Raw genomic sequence first — 15,745 nt, 5'->3', positions numbered from 1 at the left:
CAGTAAGTGTTTCATGTTGTTATCGTCTGTTGTTACTGCATTTTAATGTTTTACCAGATGAAGGGTATGCTTCTGAAAATCCTGAATGAAAGTGGCAAATTCTTTTTCAGGTGGCAAGGACAAACTAAAAATTATTATGGAAACTTTGCTCAAGATCATGTCAGGCTTCTTCCCCCAAAATCCAAATCCTGTTTTCTTAAATTCCAAACCAGATATATCCTAAAGCTTAAGAATATCGGGACTGACACTCCTGTGTTTTGATTCGAAGGCTAGACTGGCCTTGCCGAGGGAAGTGCATGCATAAGATAGCCGTGCAGTTCTTTTGAAGGAACATTGACATATAGGAGGAGCTGAAAGCCTAGGTGATTTATCTTAGTGTTTTTGGAGAGTAAATTGAAGTTGTGATAACTTCTATTTCTGGTGTAATTTGGGGGAAAGTATTAACTTGTGTCACTGCTAGGTTTATTCTTGACTATAACATTTTCTCAAAGAGAAACTAAAAACCATTTTTTTCACTTCATAGCATTTACAGGTAACATCTAAACCCTTTACAGTACCGGCGGTGACAGTTTCTGATTTGGCGGGGTGTATTTTTGGAAGTGTCGGCATGTGGCATACCTCAGTCTTATGCCTTGTGACTCCTTGTTTTGTAGGAAGCCTGCGGTCTTGTAGTTCTTCGGACTGCTTCAGTAAAGTGATGCCACCAAGGAAAAAGAGAAGACCTGCCTCTGGAGATGACTTATCTGCCAAGAAAAGTAGACATGATAGGTATGACACAGACAGGTCAAAATTAATGACATTGGTGTAAAAAAGGCACAATTCTGCCTGATCCATTGTGGGTCTTCTAAGTGTACAAATGCCAACTGGAACATTATTTTGTTTCTGCCAGACAGACTTTCAAAGTGTAATTATTTCATGTCACTTATTTTATGTGTGGGTTTATAAAACAAAAACATATTAGGTAATTTGAGTTCTTAGAAATTAAAGTTTTATCTTAGTCCACTGACCCACCAAAACTGGTGTAGAGTTTCTTTCTTTCCTTTTATGGGCCTGGTGTCTGCCTGCTGAGGACCACAAGATTGGTATGTGTTCTCACTAAATACTCCACAGGAATCCCATAATTGCCTTTGCAGGGGACCTGGGCTGAGTGGCCAGAGAGAGCTGCCTGCACTGAATGCTCTTAAGCCAGTGTGAGTATTAGCTGAGCTGAGGTTTATTCTCAGAAGAGTGAGAATTTGTTAGAAACAGATTTGTTAGAAAATTTGTTTAAACCACTTCTCTTTCAGACAAGTGAACTGTTAATTTGGTGACTCCAAAGGTCTGGTGGACCTGTTTATTTTAGGCATCTTGATTGTTTCACCCTGATTTTTAATAAGTTATTTTTTTCTTCTCTTTTTTTTAAAACAATCAACAAACATCAGTTTTAATCCTTTCTGCCTCTTTTCGTCTCCCTTTATTCTAGATCTGTAGGTCAATTCACTAGTGGGCCTGAATTTTCACATCTACAAATCAAGGAGATTGGATGAGACTTTTCTGTTTCTTTCTTGCTCTGATACTTAATATGCTACAACTCAGAGGGATAGGGCAATGGACTCTGAAAATATGAAAATAATGTCACTGTTCATATCCCAAATGAGTAGAAAATATTATCTAAAAGCAGATAGTAATGAGTTAGTAGATAATCACTAGCAATGTGTAGACCAGTGCTTTTCAGCATTACGAAGCCAGGTTACTTTATACTTCCTTGGTGGTATAGATGTGATTATTGGGAGAATTGTCAAATTCTAATAATCACGTAGCATTTTGTGACTATATATGGCGTGTATTAGCTTTTCACCACAGCCTATATTATTTAAGATGATAAAGCCAGTTTAAGAACTGGTAGTGGAGTTGCAGAAGGGTGTGAGGTACTTTTATTGATAATATTCCATGGTCACCCAAGGGGGAGGGAGCTATAGCATTATCTGAGCTTCATTCTTGGTCTTTTTTTTTTTAAACAACTCTTTTTACATTCTATAATGGTCATCCTTTTTTTTCCCCTTTTTCTTTTTTTTTTTTAATATGTCTTTATTGATTTTAGAGAGAGGAAGGGAGAGGGGGAGAGAGAGAGAGAAACATCAATGATGAGAGAGTCATTGACCAGCTGCCTCCTGCACGCCCCCAACTGGGGATTGAGCCCACAACCCGGGCATGTGCCCTGCCCGGGAATCAAACCTCAATCTCCTGGATCTTAGGTCAATGCTCAGCCGCTGAGCCACACTGGCCGGATTCTTCATCCATTTTAAGTGTACAAATTCAGTGATTTTAACTAAGTTGTTAGAGTTGTACAACCATCACTACAAACCAGTTTTAGAAGATTTCCATCACCCCAGTGAGATTCTGGATGCCCAGCCCATTCACATTCACTCCCTGTTCCCCATCCCGCACTCCAGGTAACCATCAATCTGCTTTCTAGCTCTACAGATTTGCCTTTTCTGATCATTTTATATAAGTGATCTTTTGTGTGTTGCTTCTTTCACTTAATGTTTTTTGAGGTTCATCCACGTTACAGCACATATCTTTCTTTTCTTCTACTGGCTAAATGGTATTCCATTATCCTTTTTTATGTAGAGCATGTTTAAGCAGTTCAGACATTACAGTGTTATATAAAGGTCTCTAGATTATTAAACAGTTAAAGACTTTGAGCTGAGAAAGAACTGTTGAGGCCCAGGATAGGAGCATATCTGTTTGAACCCTCGGACGGTATCCACCTTTGTTTCCAGTATTATGGCTACCTTTTTCAAAGAAAATAAAACTGGTGGTCTACAGTTTCAGTATCTTACCACCCTATAGCCATGTTCCTTTTTTGATATTGAAACTCAGAATCTCTAATCAGAGGTGTATACAGATATTCTGGTGAATGTGTGGGTTATGAATAAATGCTCATTAGAAAAGAATTACATGTGCTTTTTCTATACTATGTAAATGAAAATTATATTTATAAATGTTTATGTTTATAACTATTTAGGCAATTTATATATAAATAAAGGGTAAGAAAAGTATATACTAATAAGTTTTCTATCCAAATTACTATTTGTAAAGAAACTGCCTTCCCTTCCTAGGTAGGGAATATTTCAGTCCTCAGCCCCAGGTCATTATGAAATAAGAAATTCTTGCTGAAGGTCACAGTGTTACAGGAAGAGGCTGCTTCCTGGTTCAGTTCATCAGCTTATGCTGGCTGTTTCCACAGTAGTATGGAATTGTAAGAGAATGACATAAGCCAGGGTTTCTCTATATTTCTCCCTCCTGAGCTTTTTAAGGTTATCCTAATCAAGAAACCATCCAATGAGGTGATCAACCATACACGTCACTTTTTTTTCCCCCCGGAGGCTTGAACATTTTGAGGTTTCTTTTTATTTTCTTAAAGTTCTCTTGAAGTGTCTAATATTGACAAGGGTCTTCCTTAGACTGTGCCCAGTGTGACTCATAAGACACACAAGTCAGGAGAACTTAATGAGAGACAGGAGTGAGTTGTAGGGTCATCAATTGAAGAAAACACTGTAGACATTTCTTGCTGTATCTCACTATGATTCTGCACTTAGTGCTGGCTAGTGAGGTAGAAGGGGGTCTATCAAAATACCTGTTCTATTCAGTTCTTCTGATTATCTGTTAGAGAAAAACCCATATTAAGTGCTTGCCGTTTAATTCTATTGGGTGTGACTGTGTTTAAAAACTAGTTATAAAAGCTGAAGCTTCCAAATGCAGGAAGTAAAATATTTAAAATGTACTTGAAATACTGATTAAATAGATGTGTGGTTTGGGTAAATGAATAAAATTTATCTGCTACTTTAAAAGAAATCAGAATCTCTACTTTGAATAACTTAAAACTGCTTTCTCAATTTCTAGCATGTACAGAAAATATGATTCAACTAGAATAAAGACTGAGGAAGAAGCTTTTTCAAGTAAGAGGTGCTTAGAGTGGTTCTATGAATATGCAGGTAGGTAATCACTTATATCATCTAAGACCGATCACCTTCAAAGTAGGGACTACCTTAGAGGAGATTAGGAAATTAAGAAATGTGTACTTTTTGAATTTGGGTTGTGTGTGTGTGTATGTGTGTGTCCCTGTTTGAGGGAGAGAACATCGTTGAAACAAATCACCAAATGTCCTATTTATAGCCAGCAGCTAAGCCAAAGAATTCAGAACACTAGAACCGAACTGAAAAGATGAAATGCTCTTGGAAGAAATACTTTGCATTGCTAGGAAACCTATTCAAATGCTGGTAATAGGTGATTATTTGGTTTACACATTGTAGTTAAAATAAGCTTTGCTGTTTTGAACCTTTACGTAATGCAACAGAATTTCTTATATTAAGTGTCTATTTTGAAAGATCATTTGGCAGAAAATGTTTGTTTTGTCATTTAAATGTGTTAAATTCAGTTCCATTTTTGCAACTTATTATAATTGGTTGGCTAGTGTAATACTGAAATCTAGGGTTTGGTGGTTTTTGTGGTTGTGTATATTGTAAAAGAGAAAAAAATTTTCAGACAAGTTTGAGCTGTAGGTTCTTTAACTTTTCCTCTTCCCTAACTTATTTTCTATCAACCTATCACAGCATCCTTCAAAACAACGTTCCTATTATCTACCTACCCAAGTCCCGCTTCATATCACTTAAAATCCTTGCTACTTACAGGAAAAAAGAAACTAGTTCCGTGCCATCCCTTTGTCTGGAGTGCTTTTCTCCATTTTTCCATCTCTCAAGATGCTATATCACTTTAAAGCCCCCTAATTAGCTTAATTGCCTTTGTACTTCTCTAGGACATTGTTCATAACTAGTTCTGATACTATTTTACTGGGTATCAAAGTGAGGGTTCCTCCCATGGCCTGATCTTGCCATTCCGCCCCCCCTCCCCACACTCCACCCTTTTTTTTGGTAAGAGCCTTGCCTGTTTTGGCCACAGAGATTATTCCAGGGACTGACAGGGAATCCAGGCCAGGCCAATCAGATTAAACTTCCTAGGATTATCAGGAAGCTAGGAGAAGAATCTTTCTCTTCTGGTGTGGACTTGAAAGGATGCAATCCTGATCCTGCTTCCTGTAGTTCATTGGATTTTTGTGAGCTACCCCAATGTCTTCCTAGGGAATTGTCTCTCCTTCATTATTTGAACAAGTTGAGCTGGATTTTGTTTGTAGGGCATGGACACTAGTACAAACACTTACATAGTATTTATATATTTTCACATCTGTGTCATAAGAACACAAATCTCTTGAAGACATTTGTCTTCCTAGTAAAAGTGTTTGGCACTTTTCCAGGTATTTGGTACGTGGATGCTGAAATGAAGGAAGAGTTTGCTCATTGCTCATATTTGTATCACTTTGATTATGAAGACCTTTTGCTTTCTTCTTGGCTCACATTTATTGTTATGAAATGTATTATAAGAAGAAAATTTTAAACATAAAAGGAACACTTAATCCCACCACCATAGCATAGCTATTTTTATTTTTTTGTGTCTTCCTTTACAAGTAAGCATAAATTTTTCCATAGTATAAGCCACACTTCTGTTTTCTTTAAAAAGAGAGCAGGCTACAATTTCCCTTCTTGTTTGCTTTTCTTTGGCTCAGAAAGATGACATTTGGGATAAAGCTTAAGCCACATTCTTTAGGTTCCCTGAGATGCCTGCTGTGTGGTTCCTGGTAGTCCATTCCCAAAAGAAGTTTCTGGGGGTGTGGCTAGCTCTGTTTTTATACCTGCCTCCTCCCTTTTCCTTCTTCTGTATCTTATCAGTAGGGAAAATGGTTTGAAAATGGGAATAATTAAAAGTCCCAAGTGGCACCTGTTTCACTTTTAATACCCCCCAACCACATGAATAAAAACTGTAGGTCAGTATTTTTCAAAGATGACTTACAGGTTGTACTGTAGGGTGAGCCCCCTGAAATGAGGAAGGCTTTACCACCCATGGTGTTCGCTTTCCCTAGGAGAGAGCTGCTGGTGTGGGCTGACTCCCGTACTTTAATTTGGAGAGGGTGGTGGGGCAGCAGAGGTCTTGGTGTGCAGTTGTTTCACATGGATGGACCTTCAATTCTTTCCAGAATTTTCCGTTCCACTCCTTTCCTTGCTGTCTGCTATCCATGGCTTCTGCAGTCTGAGCGCAGCTCTTCAGCGTCTGCCTGGCCAGTTAACCCCAGCTGTCCTTTGCACGTTCTATGATGTGAACTAACCACTTTTTAAAATCCCTATCAACTCAGTAACTGATTCTCAGAAATTTAATAAATGAAACCCACTCCACTGAAGACTCTTTCTACTGTTCTGTGTGGTTTACTCCCTTTCGTACTTTAGTACTTCAGTTCTCTGTGACTTTAGAAAGGATGGGGTGGGGGAAGGTGGGAGGTGGTTATTTAGACCTCCTTGTGAAACTAGAATCCCTGTTTTACATAAATAATTTATCTAATTTTGAACTTCCACTTTCTGGGAGTATATATAAAATTAAGAAATTAAGCCAAATACACAAGTGCCAACGTTGATTTTAGAGTTACCCTAAAGCTCACATTTGTAGGTCATAGAAGTTCTACAAGTCCTGATTATAGGCCCTTAGTCTCTATTTTGATTAAGTTTTATAGCAGAATGATTTTTTGGTTTACCAATATGAGATTAGGGACCAGAAGTAGGTGCTAAGTGACCAAGTGCACTGTCAGCAAAGGAAGAGATGTTAAAAGCTACCAAAGTTGATGGTGGGGCCCATTTGCCTCCATGACACAGCATGGTATAATTATGGAAACTTGACCAGGAGGATCTTGGCCCATCATGAAAAGGTTAAATATAATTAGGGGCCCCTGCTTAAAATGGGAGGGAACGTGGGAGGACTACTTTTTTCTAGATTACTGTCAGTATGTCTGTCTTCCAAATGTATCTCCAGTATCTTGTCACCAGGGCATTCCATAGCTTATTTTAGATATAATGGCTTTTTTTAAAACATCTTCCTCAAACCTCACTTCTAACCCACTTTATGTTAGCCAGTGGCATATTTGTTAGAATGAGTTTGCTCAGTTCTATAGGGGAATCGATAACTTCAGTATAAATATAACCATAATCCCAATGAACAGTGTGATTACAGATAGATCTAAATAAGTGTATGAGAAAGATAATGAGATGAAAAAGTTGTTTTAGATAGCAGGATTATGGGTGGCTTTTAAATAATGTAAATTGACAAACTATATTTTAATATTTTTAGGATAAAATAGTTACATTTGCAATGATACCATTGCAAATCATACTGTTGAAAACTTGGCTCTCTTAAAACACACAGGGCAAGTGTATGCAATTAATAAGACAGTGGCATTGCATAAAATGTGGAGAAAAGGAAGACCATGATAACTAACATTCCTGCACAGTATACATCAGCAAACCTTCTTTGAGGGCCAATAACATAAAGATGGACTCTGTCTATTACATTTGGCAAGTAGGGGGTATTAGTGACTTTGCAGGTACCCTTATCTTTAGACATAAATTATGGCTGTCATATGTCCATAGGTTGAGAGACATGCAGTAAACTGACTTAACTCATTTTGCAGAGTCGAATCCTTTAAAGATATAATTGAAATGCTAGAATATTTTTCAATTTATACTTGGTGATTTCTTTCTTCAGAAGGGAGTTCTAGCCTTAAGTGTTATTTGATTTTAGTTTACTTGGATAATAAGTATTTGACAATATAATACTACCACAATGTAATAGAGTACATGGTTAGGTTTAATTTATATAAGATTGCATTTCACTGCAGGTACTGATGATGTTGTAGGTCCTGAAGGCATGGAGAAATTTTGTGAAGACATTGGTGTTGAACCAGAAAACGTGAGTCTAAGTTATTAATTCGGGTGAATCAGTTAATTATTTTTCTTAAGTCTTTTGTCCCTTGACAAATAAAGCAACAATAAGAAAGTAAGTTAGTTTTTATGAGGCAATCTAACAACTTAGGTTCAATTCTAATTTGATTTGTAAGTGAAATTTTTGTTGTAAGTGGTATGGTGTACATTTTTTCTCGTGTTTTAGTTCCTGTATCTAAAAGGTACACTAATAAGGTAGTTAAACTAGACTTTTTAAAAGTGGTGTGGGCACGTGTATCAACAGTGACAGATCAACTTGGGGGCCGAGGCGCAGTATGTGTCCCTTTCTCTCCTTTTGTAGCTGTTTTAGCCTAATGTAGAGTTTATCCAGGACTTTGAAAAAGGGTTTTGAGTAGGTTGTAATTATCAAGAATTTTTCATGGCTCTTTTACTTCCGTTTGCATTTAGCTCAGAAAGTGATTGCTTTTCAGTGTAAGGGCCCTAAGTATTTCCCTTAAAATTTTTAATTAGAAGTTATTTTATATGCTTAATTATATTTGCCTAATTATCAGCATGTTATTGTTGAATATTTTTTCCTGTTCCCACATCTCTCTTATACTAAAATGAAAAATTATGCTCATGCAAATGCCCTGGATCATTAACTGTGCAGTTTAATATTACATTAGCCTTCAGTTTAACAAATATGCCTTGGATCCTAAATTAACTTATGATCTGGAAGCGATCTCAGGATCTTCCTCTTCATTCAGGCTCTTATCAGGATATCTGGTGCCCATGCATATGTGCCATGCTCTTAAAGAAAACTAGGAATTGAGACTTTACACTTTTTCATTAAAACTTTTTTTGGGTCCCTACCATTTCTATGCCTCTGTTCTCCCCTACTTTCCCCTAATAACATTTTAAAATTTATAAAGAGCCTTTGGAATGTCTTTTAACTTATTACTTGGGTTTTTGTCTTGTATTTTAAACTTTAATGTGATCTAGTTCAGGTATCTAGATAAATTATTCAGCTTGGCGTAAAGGTTTGGGGACAACTGGGTCAATAGTATTTTTCCTGCTCTGGTCCATAGACTACTTGTAGACACAGAAAAGAACATTCACTGACTTTAAGAAGGCCATGTCCTGATGGGAGCTGGACCGAGGCTGGCAGGGTGTTTTCTGAGTATGAGTGAATGGGCTTGAGAGAGGCTCCGGAGATTCTGCCAGAGGCCAGCAGTCCCCGGCTGCTCAGAGGACGGGCAGCGGGCTGAGGAGGCTCGGAGGCCGGGGGCCAGGGCAGGCTGCGGGGTGGGAGGGGCTGGGCGAGCACTGACGCTCGGGTGGAACGGCCTGTCGGTGTGAGGGAGTGCTGATGTGGACTCTAACTGAAAGGGGGGTTCCCAGCTCTTCAGAGTTCCTCATCCCCAAACACCAGTACTCAATAAAAGAGAGCTCCTATTATTACTCCTTTCTAGGCAGTTATGAGTCCTTTAGCTCTTTCTTTCTGTAGAATTAGTCTTGAGATGTTGAATCACGCCCATTGAAGACTAAAAGACCGAATTTAGAATATTATTTTAAAGTATTTATAACTGTACTTCAGTTCTAAGATGCCACTAATAGAAGTTATGTAAGTTGTGTCATCACTAAGAAAGAAAAAATTGATGCTAAATAAATTCTGCTGTGCCTGTTAATGGGGGATACATCATAATTTCAGAAATGTTAATATTTGAAAACGAGCAGCAAAATAGTTTTTAAAAGGCTATTTTCATCAATGAGTAAGCACTTTAAAGTACTTTAAACTCTCACCTTGCCTGTTATTTATAGCTTATGACATTTAAGCAGGTTGTAAAATTTAAGTCTACTTTCATTTACTAAAGTAACAGCAAGATCCTTTATTTAAGTAGTTAGCTTTCTTACTAGCTGTCATAAGAAAAAGGTGTTTTGTGTAATTAATACCCATTGTGAACATTCACTTTGGCAGTTTAGACACATTTCATGTACAGTGTCTGTGTTCTTGTGCCTTCACCGTTTTTTTAACATGTTTATGTGGAATTTTTTTTAAATATGTCCTTATTGATTTCAGAAAGAGGAAGGGAGAGGGAGAGATAGAAACATCAATGATGAGAGTCATTAATTGGCTGCCTCCTGCACACCCCCTACTGGAGACGGAGCCAGAACCCAGGGCATGTGCCCTGACTGGGAATCGAACCGAAGTCTCCTGTATCATAGGTTTATGCTCCACAGCTGAGCCACACTGGCTGGGCTTATGTGGGATTTTTAATCTTTCCTAGTGGATGATTGATTATATGTATTGAGAACATACCAAGTTTGAATTAGAAAATGTTCAAGAGATGAGAAAATCCTCTAATGTGTGAATACTTTGAAGAACATACAACTACTACTTTTGGGAAAATTCTTCTAAGTAGCCCATTGGTCTCTTAAGTTCCATTCTGTAACCTACTTAACAATCATTTTGTGATGTGCAAAATAAGATAGAAACATTGGCTTACTAATCAGTCCTCATAATCTACCTAGTAATCTAGATTTTTGAAATCTAAAACACCTGGTGACTTTAAAAATTGATATGTACTGATTTAATTCATATTTGATGAAAGGAGATTTTAAACAGAAAAAGTACACTTAATTGTACCATCGCAGCACAGCCGTTGTGGTGTTTTTGTGTGGCACTCCACTGAGAAGTGATTGGCCCTGCTGCTACTCTGGTGTTCAGTACAGGCACAGTGCTGTTTACGTGGAGTATTGAGCTACTTTTATATAATTTGCCTCAGTCTATACAGTTGAATTTACAAACATCATTTGTGGTACAACCCCAGTGTACATCCCACCACCCACCTTTTTAATTTTTAATACTCTGTTTTGCACCTTGTTCTTTTCACTTAATAAATCTGGGAGGTCGTTCCCTATTTGTACTGATAGCTCTACTTATTTGTCTTGTGGGGACATCGTATTCCTTCCTGTGGAGTGTATTTAGCAAAGAAGTATTTAATTACTAGTCCCTTATTTAGAAATGTGGGTTTTCAGTCTTTTGCTTCTACAGATAGTACTGTGGTAAGCATTGCTGAACATACATGTTAGCATACATGTGCAGGTATATCTATAAGGTAACTTTCCGTAGGTGGAATTGCTGAGTCAACAACTGGCTTTAATTTTGATGCTGCTAAGTTACCCTCTGGGGCCCAGCTGGTCCTGGCTCAGCAGTTGAGCATCGACCCAGGATCCGGGAGATCGTGGTTCGATTCCCGGTCAGGGCACATGCCCGGGTTGCAGGCCTGATCCCCAGTCAAGGGCGTGCAGGAGGCAGCCGATCAATGACAACGCTCTCATTGTTGTTTTTCTCTCTCTCTCTCCCTCTCCCTTCCTTTCTCTGAAATCAATAAAGATATATTTAAAATAAACAAACAAATAAATAAATAAAAATAAATTGCCCTCTGAGGAGGTTAATCTCTACATTTTCACCAGCATGCATTATAAGAGTTCATGTTTCTCCAAACCCTTGTCAGCACACTGAATGATCAAACTTCTAGATGTTTGGCAACTAGAACTTTTTTGAAGTTATTCTGTTCATATTTCAGTGATCAAACTACCGTGAACAGAAGCATTTGGTGAGATGTTAATGTATTTAATTGCTGAGATATGTTGTTCTGATTTGACTGGGCTTTCTTGTTTTTTTTTTAAACAGGTAGTTATGCTTGTCCTAGCTTGGAAATTGGATGCACAAAATATGGGTTATTTTACTCTGCAGGAATGGTTAAAAGGAATGACTTCTCTACAGTAAGTCCTGAGACTGTCCTAGGGGGTCGCTACTCCCAAGCTGGCTGCCTGCTCTCTGGGACCTCAGGGAGCCTGGCTTGAGTGCCTGGAGGAAAGCCAGGTGATCTGGGTAGACTTCCACTGGAGCCATGGGCGTGAAGACCATGTGCCGTTTTTATATGATGAGGAGGGCTTTATGGTTGAATTTTAGCAATTAAGATTTTTATGTGAGTGTATATTATTTATTTTAGTATTCTTCTAGAGCAGCTCTGCCCAGTAGAAATAGACCAGCCTTTTCTCATATATATGAGCCACATATGTAATTTAAAATTTTCCAATAGCCACACTAAGAAAGTGTAAAGAGAAACAGGTAAAATTAATTTTAATATATTTTATTTATATGATACATCTCAGTTTGCATTAGCTTCATTTCAGGTGCTCAGTAGCCACATGTGTCTAGTGGCTACGGTATTAGACTGCACAGGGTTAGAGCTTGAAAAGCAAAGGCTTTCTAGACTCTGGTTTACAGTTAATGAGAAAAAGTTGAGTGAAGTATAACTTATAAGTGAAAATGTTTGATATCTTCTATTTTATATATTCTGTTTTAGTTTAGGGTAAAATCGGGACCTCATTACTCTAGTGATTAAAAAATAGTAATAATAAAGATTCTGTTTGTGTTACCTAAAAAAAATCAGTGGTTTTATGTGTTCACTTTGTGCTTGTGTTTGGTGTGTTTGTGTATGTATGTGTGCGTTTGCTAAGAGTTTCATTCAAGAAAACAAATTGTTATTCTGTACTATGCATTGAAGGACACAGTTGAGGTGGGTGACTAAACATTTTAGACGTTAATGGAAGATACATAGCTTTGATCTAGAGTGCTTGAAATGACCTCTTTTTTTCACTTTAACTCGAAATAAGACTTCAGTTTTTATTAGATTAAAACTGGAGTTGAAGTGGTTTTCATGGAGTAATTTTGGGATTTGTCTACTTTTAGTATCCTTGTCCATTGTTACTGATAGGAATGCTTTATTGGCATTGGGCTTTAGTGGCTTATGGAGCCTTATCGCTGTTTTCCCATTTGGGCCTCACGGCTACTTAGACAGATCAAGCTTGATCCTTGTGCATTTTATAAGTAAGGAAACTGAGGCTCAGGATTCGTGATTTGTGAAAGTAAGCGGCAGAGATGGGAGGAAACCCAAGACTTCTGATTCTGAAGTCACATTCTTCCTCTAACAACTATTGTCTGATGGCAAGTGAGTTTTAAGTAAAAGCCAAATCACCTTTTTACAAACACACTTTCCTCTCAGAATACTCCAGAATTTTAGGGTTAAGTCTTTGAAATCTCTAAAATTGTGTTGTCATGTTGGCAAACAACTTATGATTTTAAGCCTTTAACTCTTTCATTGTTTTCCTCGCTGCCTTTCTTTGTTGCTTTCCGAATAGAGTATGTGATGACTGCTCTTTGTGAAGTGTCCTTGTAATGTGACTGTATGGCCACATGAAGATTTTGTTTCAAGGCTTCAGAGGAGGCACCGTCACCACTTCAGGCACATTTTCATTTGTCTTAAGAGAATATAATATTTTTGTATAGTTCTCGATTGTACTCTTATATTTGCCTTTACAAAAGAATATTACATGATGCCAGGCCTTTCCCATGTGCTTTGAAGGCCTCACCACCTGAGGAGTGAAATATGCAGTTTTTAATCAGTTTGGCCACCTCCTGGGCGTCTCTGGTAGCATTTGTAAAACCAGGAGGGTGAAGCTATGAAATGCAGCAGACATTTGGGCACTCGGAAATGAGCCTTGTGAATGTGGCCTCTCCAGGCTGGAATAAGTGACAGCAGCTGGTAGGGAATGTCTTTCCTCGTGCTCCCTAGGTCATCCTCAGTCAGAGAAGGCACAGCTCTTGTTTTAACTATTTATTGCCTTGTTCCAACATGTAGTTTTAAGGCTACCACTGATGAATTAAATAAGTTTTATAGCGGCAATTTTCAACCCGTGTGCTGCAAGAATTTTTAAAACGTGCAATATCTGACTATTCAGTTAGGGGCACTGACCTCTTTTCCCTTAGATTGTCAAATTTAAAAATGACAACAGCCAACACAACAATAGCTGTCCAGTGTGAATGAATCAAAATTATAACTATTTTTTTTGTCAGATTGGCAAAAAATATAGTTTTTGATGTGCTTCAGAATTTAAGTAATTGGTTTATGTGTGCTGTGAGATGAAAAAGGTTGAAAATCGCTGCTTTGTAGGGATGTTTAAGCTAAAAACAAAATGAAGTGTGTTAGAGTTGTAGCTAACTTTGCACAGAACTGATAGTGGGCTGGGAAAATACCTTTTTGGCTGACTGCGTGAAGGAGTGAAGGCCTTTTCTGGGTAATGGGGGAGAACTACCTTTGATTTTATAACTTTTGAGGGTTATTGTCCTGATTTCTGTTGATTACAAATGTGTTTTGTGGCAGCAAAACTCAAGAAATGGTCCCACTACATGTGTATATCTTGTTTTGACAAATGATGTTCCATAGCTGTGTGGCACTATCACCCTACAGCTTCTGCGAGTTTTCTTATATGTGGTTAACACAACAGCAGGGGGAAACTGATTGAAGATGTGGCTGCTTCCTGAAAAATCTCAGGCTGGTTGCTTACACTTCCCACCCCTGTCTGTTCACAGGCCTTTTGTAAGAACCGACACCTTTGTGAATGAGCTTGTTGAGTGGCCACTAGATGGCAGTCTATGGTTCAGACCTGGGGACTCAATGGACTGCTTCCCGATTGGGGGTTGGTCCAGAGGGTCTTCTGTCTAAAGCCCCTTTTAAAGGAGATTAAATTCTTTATTGACAATATCATATCTAACCCATGTAACTATCCTTAATAGATACATAAAATTGAAATGTTACTTTGGGCATTTTATACTTTACACTCCAGACAAGATCTCTGGTCTTTCAAATATAGGGACATCTTTTGCCAGGGTGGCTGGACTCACTCCCACTCCCCAGCATGCTTCAGAACTTGACATTTTGCCTTGCAGCTCTACCCAAAGACTCTAAGCTTCTTTATTTCCTTTTAACTATGTAGCCTTATCTAAATGAGTGCTTCCTGTCTTTGAATCTGTTGAAACAAACAACTGCTCTTCTTCTCATTGAGCAGGGCTAAACTAAATCACCAGCCAAAATCTGGCCAGTTTCCTGTAGCTTTGGTCCTTAACTTTCGTTTCCACTGAGGAGCAGGGACCTCAACCTTGTATGTTTTGCAGTTAGCACTCCCTCCTCTTTGACACTCCCCATATTATTACTGTTATTTATTTATATTTATGCTAATAAATAAAACCATACTGTAGAGTGCCCAATGCAAAGTGAGCTGTGCTCCCACTTACTGCTTTCTTGTGTATCCTGTCCTTTTATTCTCCATTGGCCCTCAGCTGGGTTCTGGCTCTGGATCTCTGAGTAGGCTCTCAGTGTCTCTTTTTTCCTCCCTCCCCACCCTTCTCCACAGAGATCCAGAATGAGCTTTTCAAGATGCAAGCCTGATCTTGGTCTTTCCATGGTAGAAGGTGGTTTCCATTGGCTCTAGGATTCAATTAAAAAATAAAACACTGTGGGCCACAGAAACTCTTTATGGCCTGATCCCATCTCCCTTTCAGCTTCATCTTGTACCACGTCCGCTTTTGCTCTACCTAGTCTAGTCACAGTGGTTTTCATCTTTGGTCTCTCTGTGCTCTCTTCTACCACAAGGCCTTTGCACATGCTGTTCCTTTTATCTGGAAACCCATCCCCTCCAAAAACATCAAGTTTCTTCTTATCTTTCAGTTCCCAGTTTACATGTTAGTCCCTTGAAGCTGTTTCTGACTTCTAAAATATCTGATTTTTATCTTTTTAAAAAAATTTTTCAAACATTAGGAAGAAATAAAGGACATTCTGAGTTGTTATAGACTCACAAATGAAACATTTACTCTAATTTTTCGCTTTTAGATATTTTATCTTAATAGATCATGGGGACTTTTTTGTATTTAGCTTCCACAGATTTCCTAAAAATAGATCGGTGTGTTCTATTATGAACCATATTTTAGTTTATAAAGTATTTATAATATTAACATTGGTAATACTTGTAATATGTGTGATCTATACTTAGTAGTAGGTATAAAAGCTCTATAGAGAAACACACAAAAAATGCATCAG

General features: G+C 38.1%; 1 protein-coding gene across 2 annotated transcripts in view; it reads left to right on the top strand.

Annotated features, from left to right (window-relative positions):
- The window catches only part of DCUN1D4 (defective in cullin neddylation 1 domain containing 4), a 61,403-nt gene that overhangs the window by 29,105 nt on the left and 16,553 nt on the right, over nt 1–15,745 (top strand). For both annotated transcript variants that reach the window (XM_016207009.2, XM_016207002.2), the window contains exons 4-7: nt 654–768; nt 3,886–3,977; nt 7,757–7,827; nt 11,497–11,588. In XM_016207009.2, the coding sequence (XP_016062495.1) occupies nt 654–768; nt 3,886–3,977; nt 7,757–7,827; nt 11,497–11,588 (370 nt within the window). The remainder of the gene's footprint in view (nt 1–653; nt 769–3,885; nt 3,978–7,756; nt 7,828–11,496; nt 11,589–15,745) is intronic.

The sequence above is a fragment of the Miniopterus natalensis genome, chromosome 1, assembly GCF_054644295.1.
Source record: "Miniopterus natalensis isolate mMinNat1 chromosome 1, mMinNat1.hap1, whole genome shotgun sequence".
NCBI lineage: Eukaryota > Metazoa > Chordata > Mammalia > Chiroptera > Miniopteridae > Miniopterus > Miniopterus natalensis.
Note: the sequence above shows the minus strand (reverse complement) of the source record. Positions and strands in the feature narration are given on the sequence as shown.